Source organism: Dendropsophus ebraccatus, chromosome 6, assembly GCF_027789765.1.
Source record: "Dendropsophus ebraccatus isolate aDenEbr1 chromosome 6, aDenEbr1.pat, whole genome shotgun sequence".
Lineage (NCBI taxonomy): Eukaryota > Metazoa > Chordata > Amphibia > Anura > Hylidae > Dendropsophus > Dendropsophus ebraccatus.
Genome location: NC_091459.1, coordinates 121,448,240 through 121,460,273, shown reverse-complemented (window position 1 = coordinate 121,460,273; position 12,034 = coordinate 121,448,240). Strand labels below are relative to the sequence as shown.

General features: G+C 49.5%; 1 protein-coding gene across 2 annotated transcripts in view; it reads left to right on the top strand.

The window, feature by feature from the left end:
• KIF13B (kinesin family member 13B) overlaps window positions 1-12,034 on the top strand; it is a 171,986-nt gene that overhangs the window by 120,262 nt on the left and 39,690 nt on the right. For both annotated transcript variants that reach the window (XM_069975804.1, XM_069975806.1), the window contains one exon: window positions 159-188. In XM_069975804.1, the coding sequence (XP_069831905.1) occupies window positions 159-188 (30 nt within the window). The remainder of the gene's footprint in view (window positions 1-158; window positions 189-12,034) is intronic.

Genomic DNA, 12,034 nt, shown 5'->3' with positions numbered 1-12,034 from the left:
TCTATCTATCTATCTACCTATCTATGCTTCAATCTGGAGTGCACTCAAAGACGCGGTGTGAGAGTGCTATCAATCTAGTCTACCCTTTCGATCATGTATCCATGTTAGAGATGTGACTATTGTTACAGACTGTTTTATTCATGTCTTTTTTCCTGCAGGATGCTGGAGAAGATGTTGACAGCTACCAGGTAAATGCATATTACCGCCATATACACGTCATTTCAATTCTACAAACACCAAACAAACTTGACATATCCAGATCTATTACATATTAGATCTATTAAGTGCCCAGTTTTGAAGCAGGTAGGAAGTACCAGGCCACCTTGGTGGACAGGTAATTGACCCTGGTGACCAGGTTTTGCTCAATATATAAGGGTGAACACTGTCTTCACTATCACTATGTGAAGTTTCCCTCTGTCTGCAAAAGTGGTCAGAGACCCCACCAGCCAGACAGCGCAGAGCAGCTGCCATGTATGACGGGACTGCATGCATACAACCCCCTCCCACACACACCCCCCCCCCCCCCGTGTCAGTCTTTTTTACATGACAAGAAGTCCATGCACAGATGTGACCCCAGAGCAAGCACAATCTATCCATTGCTAGAAAAAGACAGAAAATCAATGACAATACCTCGTTAAATGATGTCCGCATTAGCCCCGGCCAGCCGCACTATTTTATATGTACAGCCCTGCAGGTTATGTTAGCACTATATAAATATACATGGCCTGCTGCTTTTTGTGAGCAGCATCATGACATGTTATAAAGGCTCAGTTCTATCAGTGACATTGCAGTAACCTTGTCAGTCTTGGTCCGGTGCCACAAAGCTCTTTGGCCTGGCAGCACCCCTGCTTTATGGATGTCTCCTTTCTGCGCACACTTTAGGACAGTCGTAATCCGCCTTGTTTTATGGCTCGCCTAATCAGCTCGTCTCCGATACTCCAGTCCCCGATGTCTCTCCCCTGTGTGATTCCTTCAGCCTTCAAGGCCTCCTGCATTACCCATCCTTAATGCATCCTAATGTTTTATCTACCTTGTCAGTCTGTGATCTTGGATTTATTTACTGCCATCCTTCCTTCCATCCCCCCTACCTAGTTACCATAGCCGGAACCATTCCTCCAAGAGTCCTGTACAATATCTGCCACTGTCTGCAAGGATAGGCTTAAGGATTTATGGTTGTTAAAGGGGTATTACCCTCTTATAAAGTGATGGCAAATTGTTGGATATAGATCACTTGGTGACCTCTGGGACGGCTGACATCAGGACTGTAGTATAACACAAGTACAGTATGGCTCTTGACCTAAATGAGTACTTCGGGCCCTTTTACTTGACCCAACTTAAAGAGGTTATCCAGCGCTACAAAAATATGGCCACTTTTGCCCCACTCTTGTCTCCAGGTCAGGTGCGGTTTGCAATTAAGCTCAATTTACTTCAAAGGAAATGAGTTTCAAACCCCCACCCAATCTGGAGAGAAGAGAGGTGCAAAAGTAGCCATGTTCTTGTAGCACTGGATAACCCCTTTAATGTTGGACTTTTGTCATGTGCCCCTTCTAATAAGCAAAACAAGAGTCCGTGGAGTCTCAGTTACGAGTCTCAAAACACGGGATAGCCAGATATCTCTAGCCTGTTGCCAACGGGGTGCCTCCATGATGGGGAGAGCACCACACCACCCTGATAAATAACCCCTTAAGTCCCACTCGGTTGCGAGTATTGGAACATAGACAGGGAAACAACAGGGTGGCCCCTTTTGTCAATGTCTAACTCAAGGTGCGAGTATTGCAATCATGACAAGGGCTTGCAAAGGCAGGCTTCCACCCACAGACAGCCGTTTCGGGGTTTTTGCCCCTCGTCAGTGTGGGATAGGATTCTGGCTAGTTGGGGCAATGAAAAATCAACCAACAAAACACAGTAATCACTGAACTCAAGGAGAACAGCGAACAAATTCCAATGAAGTACTCAATGAAGAGTCTCCACTGATGCCCCCAAAAATTTAAATATGCAAAACAAGAGTCCGTGGAGCCTCAGTTACGAGTCTCAAAACACGGGATAGCCAGATATCTCTAGCCTGTTGCCAACGGGGTGCCTCCATGATGGGGAGAGCACCACACCACCCTGATAAATAACCCCTTAAGTCCCACTCGGTTGCGAGTATTGGAACATAGACAGGGAAACAACAGGGTGGCCCCTTTTGTCAATGTCTAACTCAAGGTGCGAGTATTGCGATCATGACAAGGGCTTGCAAAGGCAGGCTTCCATGATCGCAATACTCGCACCTTGAGTTAGACATTGACAAAAGGGGCCACCCTGTTGTTTCCCTGTCTATGTTCCAATACTCGCAACCGAGTGGGACTTAAGGGGTTATTTATCAGGGTGGTGTGGTGCTCTCCCCATCATGGAGGCACCCCGTTGGCAACAGGCTAGAGATATCTGGCTATCCCGTGTTTTGAGACTCGTAACTGAGGCTCCACGGACTCTTGTTTTGCATATTTAAATTTTTGGGGGCATCAGTGGAGACTCTTCATTGAGTACTTCATTGGAATTTGTTCGCTGTTCTCCTTGAGTTCAGTGATTACTGTGTTTTGTTGGTTGATTTTTCATTGCCCCAACTAGCCAGAATCCTATCCCACACTGACGAGGGGCAAAAACCCCGAAACGGCTGTCTGTGGGTGGAAGCCTGCCTTTGCAAGCCCTTGTCATGATTGCAATACTCGCACCTTGAGTTAGACATTGACAAAAGGGGCCACCCTGTTGTTTCCCTGTCTATGTTCCAATACTCGCAACCGAGTGGGACTTAAGGGGTTATTTATCAGGGTGGTGTGGTGCTCTCCCCATCATGGAGGCACCCCGTTGGCAACAGGCTAGAGATATCTGGCTATCCCGTGTTTTGAGACTCGTAACTGAGGCTCCACGGACTCTTGTTTTGCATATTTAAATTTTTGGGGGCATCAGTGGAGACTCTTCATTGAGTACTTCATTGGAATTTGTTCGCTGTTCTCCTTGAGTTCAGTGATTACTGTGTTTTGTTGGTTGATTTTTCATTGCCCCAACTAGCCAGAATCCTATCCCACACTGACGAGGGGCAAAAACCCCGAAACGGCTGTCTGTGGGTGGAAGCCTGCCTTTGCAAGCCCTTGTCATGATTGCAATACTCGCACCTTGAGTTAGACATTGACAAAAGGGGCCACCCTGTTGTTTCCCTGTCTATGTTCCAATACTCGCAACCGAGTGGGACTTAAGGGGTTATTTATCAGGGTGGTATGGTGCTCTCCCCATCATGGAGGCACCCCGTTGGCAACAGGCTAGAGATATCTGGCTATCCCGTGTTTTGAGACTCGTAACTGAGGCTCCACGGACTCTTGTTTTGCATATTTAAATTTTTGGGGGCATCAGTGGAGACTCTTCATTGAGTACTTCATTGGAATTTGTTCGCTGTTCTCCTTGAGTTCAGTGATTACTGTGTTTTGTTGGTTGCCCCTTCTAATAACCCTAATCTTGGGCCTGTCATTAGGAGGATCACCTCTTAAAGGGGTAATGCGGCGCTAAAAAATTATTCACAGAATAACACACATTACAAAGTTATACAACTTTGTAATGTATGTTATGTCTGTGAATCGCCCCCTTCCCCGTGTCCCACCACCCCTGCCCGTGTACCCGGAAGTGTGGTGCGCTATACATTACCTGATCTGTGTCGCGCATGTCCTCCATCTTGTGCCAAACGTCATCTTCAGCCGGCCGGCCGAATCGCTGCCGCCGCCCCCCTCCGCCGCATCATAACTGTACTCAGCCGCGATTGGCTGAGCATAATTGTGGCTGAGCACAGTTATGACGCGGCGGAGGGGGGACGGCGGCAGCGATTCGGCCGACCGAAGATGACTTGGGTCAAGATGGAGGACATGCGCGACACGGATCAGGTAATGTATAATGCACTGCACTTCCGGGTACACGGGCGGGGGTGGTGGGATACGGGAAGGAGGCGATTCACAGACATAACATACATTACAAAGTTGTATATCTTTGTAATGTGTGTTATTCTGTGAATAATCTTATAGCGTCGCATTACCCCTTTAAATATAATCTACATTTTATAACTAATCTCGTCTTCCCTGACCTCCTCCCCTCCCTGAATAAAAGAAAATGTAGCTTATATCTGAAGGCTAAGAAGGGAACATGTTATAACAAATAGATTCTTTTTTTTTTTAAATTCTTTATTTAAATTGACGTCAGGCAAAAAAAGACATCGGAAACATCTCCGACAGTAGACATGAGTGAGAGACAATACTGCAATAGAGTTATTACATCAGCATATGACAGAATAAAAGGCGCAGCAGAAAGTGAAACCGCAGTTCCACTGAAATAAGGCCGACTGAAGGAGAAGCTCCAACCCCTCCGCCCAACGAACAACATTTCTTAGTGTATTATAAACAACATGTACACCACAAGCTCCAGGATCAAGATCCAGAGCCGTAGTGACGAGAAAAGAGAAAGATGGTCCCGAGGAGGGAAAGTAAGATAGGACAAAGTAAAAGGAGCAGATTAGCAAAAGAAAAAAGGAAAGGAGAAAAGAGAAAATAATTAAGTAAAGGCAAGGGAAGACTGAGAAACGAGGACAGGGATGGGGGGGGAATAGGAGGGGAAGGGGGGGGGGTAGAGAACAGTCCGGGGCGGTGAGGGGGGGGGGGGGGGGGGCCAAACCCAGCGACCCAAGGGGCCTTCAGGGCCGACAGCGAGCAAGGCCTCAAGCTGAAGTGGAGTCTCTCAGTAGGTCTTTATAGGACTCAGTATCTTGAAATTGCATCCATGTAAACCAAATGCGTTTGAAGCGGTCTTCGTAGTGTAGGACACTGGAGGTCAGGTCCTCCATGTACATCAGGTCATTGACTTTGGACAGCCAGAGAGAGGGGGATGGGGGACCTTGCTTTTTCCATAACAAGGGAATACAAGAGCGTGCTGCCATCACCAGGAATTTAAGGAGAGAGCGCTTATATTCACGTAGAGGAATCTCGCAGTGATGGAGGAGAAAAAGCGCCGGGCCCATGGGCAGGGTGAGACCAGTCACTTCTCGTATCACCCTAATAACTGTGTTCCAGAATGGAGAGAGAACTGGGCAGTCCCAGAATATATGCATCAATGTACCCTCAGCAGTCCCACATCGCCAGCACAACGGGTCTACCGACGGCATTAGGGCATGAAGCTTTGCAGGGACTCGGTACCACCGAGATAGCAGTTTATAGCCAGCTTCCTGGAATCTGGAGCTGATTGACGACTTATGGGCCAAACAGAAAATACGCGTACGCTGTTCCGCAGTGAAGGTAATCTGCAAGTCCGCTTCCCATTTAGCCATAAAATCAGGGATGGGTTCTTCGGGTGAGGACAGTAAGAGCTGGTACGTGATGGAAAGGGTATGTCTAAGAGTTCTCTTTTCAAGACAAAGAGTCTCGAAAGAGGTGAGAACCCTCGTAACCTGTGGGGGTGTGGGGAGAGAGGAAAGATAGTGACGAAGTTGCGCGACCCGAAAATGACCCAAAGGACAAGGGTCATCCCATGTCAAGAGCGTGCTGGTATCAACCCATGAACTCCCAGATAGGAAATCTGTGATCCTGCATTTCCCCGCCGCCACCCACCGTCTGAAAACCGGATCAGTAAAGCTTGGCGGAAAATTTGGATGGCCCAAGATGGGAGCCAGGGGGGAATGCACATCAAAGAAACACTGTCGTAACACCCTATCCGCACAAATTTTCAATGTGGGTCCCATGGTCGGGTGTGTCTTCAGAGAGGAAATGGCCGGGCAAGTGATCCATGGGATCACCTGGAGGGGAACCTGAGAGGACGCCTGTTCTATCCAGATCCAGGGTTTCGTATTCGAGTTTCTACACCAGTCTAGCACATGTGTCAAGTGTGAAGCTAGGTAGTAGCGTCTAAGGTCTGGAAGTCCGATCCCTCCCTGCTCCTTGGGTCTAAATAACGTCTTCCTCTTAATTCTAGCAGGTTTATTTCCCCAGATAAACCGGGTTTGAATGGATGTGAGAGAGCGAAGGAAAGCAGTAGGGAGAAGCACTGGCACACATTGAAATAGAAAGAGCAACCGTGGCAGAATGTTCATTTTAAATATTGCACAGCGGCCAAACCAGGTGTGCAAACCTTTTGACCACTTTGCACAATCAGCAGCAATCCTAGAGAGGAGTGGGGGGTAATTGCGACGGTATAAATCTGCGACATTAGGGGTCAGGATAACCCCTAGGTATTTAATGACATCGTCTGACCATTTAAAACTGAATTTAGGTCGAAGCTGAGTCACCATAGCATCCTCTAAAGTGATATTAAGGGCCTCCGATTTGGAAAAATTTATTTTAAAATTGGATAGTCTCGCGTACGTGTCAAACTCCGTCATGAGGTTAGGCAGGGATATTAAGGGGCTGGTAACAAAGAACAATAAATCGTCGGCGTACGCCGCCACTTTGTAATGCTGACCTCGGATACACATGCCCGAGACATTTGGATTCGATCTAATGTAGCACAAGAAAGGCTCCAGGGTCAAAATAAAGATCAGGGGAGAGAGGGGACATCCCTGCCGCGTGCCGTTGTGTATGGTCAAGTCACCAGAGAGAATACCATTTGCCCTAACTTTAGCGGTGGGCGAGGCATATAGGGACAGTATCCAAGCCAGGAAAGATGGGCCCAGACCCAGGTGTTTAAGGGTCTCCTCCATGAAGGTCCAATTAACTCGATCAAAGGCTTTTTCTGCATCGGTTGAGAGAAGCAGCAAGGGGGATTTGGAGATGTTCGCCCTGTGGATCAAGTTAATGGCCTTCATGGTATTGTCTCTGGCCTCACGACCAGGCATAAAGCCAGTTTGGTCAGGATGGACCACCCTAGAAAGAAGTGGTGCAAGACGAGAGGCAAGAATTTTGGAAAATAATTTGAGATCTACATTGAGCAGAGAAATTGGCCTGTAATTGGCACATTCTGAGGTATCTTTCCCCGGCTTGGGTATGACTGCTATATGGGCTCTAGTGGCATCTAGCGGCAGTGAGGCCCCCTGAGTTAAAGAGTTAAATGCACTCAGAAAATGTGGGCTCAATTGTTCCAAAAAGGTTTTGTAGTACAACAGACCGAATCCATCAGGTCCCGGGGCTTTCCCTGTTTGTGTCTCTTTAATAGCTACCGCTAATTCACCAGCCGTAATAGGGGCTTCAAGTGCTTCAATGTCCTCATCTTTAAGTGGTTGCATACCAGATTGCGACACATATTGACGTATTTTATCACGGAATGCGGAATCCACTGTGGCAGGGTTAGTGGCGTCAGTGGCGTATAGACGAGAATAGAAAGATCTGAAGGCCTCTGCTATATCTAGGGAGGAGTGCACCTTGGAACGGGAGGAAGAGTGAATATGAGGGATGTAGGATTGCTGCTGTTGTGCTCGGAGTGCTCGCTCCAAAGATCTGCCACACTTATTTCCATGTTCGTAGAAGTGGCGTCTACATCTGGCCAGGGTAGCCTTGGCTTTATGTGTCAGTGCCTTCCTCAGTCTCTCACGAACCTGCATTAAGGTGACCTTGAGGTCCTCCGAGGGGTTGGTCTTATGTTGCCTCTCCACCCCCCTAAGCTCCTCGAGCAGTTTTAGTATCTGCGTGGCCCTGCCTTTTTTAAGTCTGGCCCCATGTTTGATTAAAGTCCCCCTAGCCACACATTTATGGGCTTCCCACAAAATCCCTGGGGAGACGTCCTCAGTGGCATTCGTATGAAAATAGTCCGTCAGTGTTGCTTTCAAGTCACTAACTACAACTGTGTCTGACAGAAGGGATGAGTTCAGTTTCCATTGCCACTGCAGGGGGATGGGGCTGGGTAAGGAGAGCCTCATTGTCACTAAAGCATGGTCAGAAAAGGTGATATTGTCTATGGAGGAGGCAGAGATTAGGTGAAGATCTCGATGGCGAATTAGGAAATAATCGAGTCTGGAGTACATATCTCTAGCAGGGGAGTAAAAGGAGAAATCTTTGTCTGTTGGGTGTAAAATCCTCCACACATCCATCAGTTGAAACTCCCTCAGGGCTGCATTAAACCGCCTACGAGTGGCGTATGTCAGATGTGACATCCCAGTGGAAGTATCAACTTTCGGGTCTAAGGCTATGTTTAGGTCCCCCCCCATCAGCAGCGTACCCTCTGCAAAGTCCTCAATCAGCTCCAGAAACCTATTGAAAGTCGCGTCTTGACCCGTGTTTGGCAAATAGAGCACCACTATAGTGTACATCAGTGTAGCAATGCGACCCTTGACCATAAGTAACCTTCCCTCACCATCACTGCGAGAGTCGACATATTCCCAGGGCACCAAACGTGACAACAAAACGCTCACCCCTCTGGCTTTAGTATCGGACGTATGACTGTGATATACATGGGGGAACCCGCCGTTAGAGAGTTTGAATTTGGCATCAGCTGTAATATGTGTTTCTTGGAGAAGCGCTACATGGATCTGTTTAGCTTTTAGGGTGTTTAAAAGAATGGATCTCTTACCCGGGTCATGTAGTCCCTTCACATTCAAGGTTCCCACCTGGAGTTCTGATAGCACGGACGTGGGCATGATGTCTAAAATCGGCAGAGGGGTCTCGGACTGTCCCGGGTAGGCCTCACAGGAAAGGGAGGAGAGGGAGTAGGGGAAGAGGGTAGACGAAGGGGAGGAGGAAGGGGGGAAGACGCAGAGGTGAAGGGAGATTAGATAAAGATAAAGAAAGGATCAGAAAAGAGAGATCAGAGAAATGTAGAATAACAAAACAAGACAGGCACTAAAGTGCACGTGGAACCCAGGTGGTCCACAAGAGAGTAGAGAGCAATGGAAAGCGACGGGTGGGAGCTCCGCCACCTCCGTACCTATACATTGGGAGAGCAAGACACAGTAAAATTAGAGTAAAGCAAACAGTGCAACAACGCATGTCGTATCCCACTCAGTAACCATTGAGGGGTTCCTGGACAAACCCAAATAACTGGGGGAGGGAAGGGGGGGTGGGGGGAGAGGGGAGGAGGGAGGGAGGAGGGAGGGGGGAGGGGTGGGGGGAGAGGGGGGGTGGGGGGAGGGGTGGGGGGAGAGGGGGGGTGGGGGGAGAGGGGAGGAGGGAGGGGGGAGGGGTGGGGGGAGAGGGGAGGAGGGGAGGGGGGGAGGGGAGGGAGGAGGGAGGGGGGAGGGGAGGGAGGAGGGAGGGGGGGAGGGGAGGGAGAGAGAGAACCCAGGGGGAAGGGGGCAACATAAGGTAAGCCAGCTTGCCGCTAGCGGACCCAACCAAATAAGCAAGTATATATTCTGAACAAATAACTGTCCCATTATCCCCATATATTGTCAGCAAATGGCGGCAGCGTATCTGACAACAGGCATATCTCAGCGCCGAATGACATCATGGAGAGTCTTTGAGGATTCTCGAGACAGACAGTACATCAAGGCGGCAACACCAGCTGTCAGAGGGAATGGATCTGGAGTAGTTCCAAATGTAACGTTGTACTACGTCCCATACACTTCGCCTTAAGCCTCCTGCGGGAAATTCTGAGAACGGTCTCTCGCCGGCATCCAAGGGACATCTACTGTCGCTTCCGGTCGGGGAACACGTGCCGAAGAACGTCTACGCCGATTTGGAGCATGTGGTGGGTCTTGTCGTCCCAGGGCTAGCCAGTTGGGTAGAGAGAAGGCAGGAATACCTAGAAATTGGAAGAGTGCTCCAGCATCCTCAGGACTGCGCAGCATGAAGGAAGATGAGTTTTTCCTGATGATGATGTGAAAGGGGTGACCCCATCTGTACGTGGCCCCAGATTCTCTGATCTTAGCTAGCAGGGGTTGCAGCAGCCTCCGCATGTACAGTGTACGAGCTGAAACATCAGGGTACAGACGTACTGTGCTTCCGTCAGGGATGTCATTGTCTAGGTCACGGACTGCTTTCAGGATCATTTCTTTATCAGTAAAATAATGTAGCCTGCACAGGACATCTCTCGGGCCCATATTTTCTCCAACATAAGCTCTTGAGACCCTGTGTACTCTATCAATTGTGAATGAGGCATCAGCAGGGCGATTTGTGAGTTGATTGAAAAGGCGAGTAACTCTGTTAGGAAGATCATCACCAGCAGGTATTTCAGGCAGTCCTTTAATCCGAATATTATTTCGGCGTCCCCTGTTTTCTTGATCATCTAAGTGCAGCGCCAGCGTCTGCATATGGCGCCTGTTCGCCTCAGCCTCCTGTTCCAATGCTGCCACCCTTGTATGTAATGCTGAGGTAGCAGATTCAGTAGCTGTGGCTCTGCTGGCTAATTGCTCCACTTCAGCTCTCACAGTTTCAATGGCTTGTTGTTGGGACAGCTCAATGCGCTGCACTACCGCATCTAAGTCACTTTTTGAGGGTAGAGCCTGAATAAGCTCTCTGAGAGCATATAGTTCTCCCTGCAGAGAAGATGGCTGCTGCGGCTGTGTGAGGGAGAAGGAGGCAGCCTGAGTTGCCGTCGTGCGCTGGGGCAATGGGTCACAGTCCCAGGGGAAGAGAGGAGAGGGAGTAGGGCTGGGGGAGCCCGAAGGCTGTTTCTCACTCTGTGCCCCCTGCGGAGGAGATGTAGTGAGGTCCTCACTGCTCTGTCCCGCACGTGTCGGCGCCATGTTGCTCGGCACGTGCGCCGCTGCCGTCTGGTGAGGGGACCGCCGGTACCTTTCAAAGTGGGAGCGGAGGGAGGATAATCGTGCCGACGGGTGCGGGGACTTCACCGGAGGTCTCTTGCGGCTGCCGGGCATGCCAGGGAAGGAAGGGGAGTCCAGGAACAGAGGTGGAAGGCGCTGAGGTACACGGAGCTCCCGTCGTGTGCGTCCTCACAGCGCCATCGCTATAACAAATAGATTCTGTCCACGTCCTGGCCAGTGACTCCCGTACATTCCTGTTAGTTGGGGAGTGATCGCGCTTATTGCTTCTCCTTATCTGTGTGATGCAGCAAAGCCTTGACCCAGGCAGCGGAATATTCCAGATCCTCCATCTAGACTAGAAGACAAATTTGGTGGGGAGTATAAACAGGATGAGGGGGTGGTAGGACAGAATAGGTTGGCTTTAGCCGCTCAGTGTAGATGAAATATTTACAGCATAGAACTCATCTAATTTTAGTATTTTAGAATTATTTACATTAGAAAGTTATGTTACTGTGTCCTCACTAGGGATGCACGATGCACCGAAAAATCGATACTACTATCGATTTTCGGGGCAAAAAAACGGTTCGGTACCAGAATTTCCTGGTATCGATACTTTGTTAAACTACAAAATAGCGTAGTTTAACAGAGTATAGTGCAGAGAACATGACAGGCGGCTACCTGAGCGCCTGTCATGTTCTCTATGTGCCACCCCTGCAAACACAGACCTGGGACCCCGATCTTCCGCGCACCATGCTGCTGCCGCTGGCCGTTCCTGCCTCTCACATCGCCGCAGGGTCCCGGGTCAGTATAGCATTACAGAGCAGCGTCGGCGGCAGGAGAGGGAAGAGAGAGGCTGAGAGCTGCACCGTCCGGGGGAGAAGGCTGGAGGTGGGGGAGGCGAGGAGGAGATCTGACAGGAGGTGGGTGGCTGTGAGGTGGGAGCCGTCAGGACACTCCCGGGCCGGCATCAGCAATGTGGGGGGTGAGCAAAAGGTCGGCCTGGCTGCAACTGTGAAGGGGGAGGGGGGCGGTAGCCTGCACATTACTCTGCCGCCCGAATCCAGCTGGAATAGTGCAACTACAACCCCCATCATCCCTGATAGCTGAAATGTATTACATGACTACAGTTCCCATCATCCCTGATAGCTGAAGTGTATTACATGACTACAGTTCCCATCATCCCTGATAGCTGAAGTGTATTACATGACTACAGCCCCCATCATCCCTGATAGCTGAAGTGTATTACATGACTACAGCCCCCATCATCCCTGATAGCTGAAGTGTGTTACATGCCTACAGCCCCCATCATCCCTGATAGCTGAAGTGTATTACATGACTACAGCTCCCATCATCCCTGATAGCTGAGGTGTATTACATGCCTACAGCCCCCATCATCCC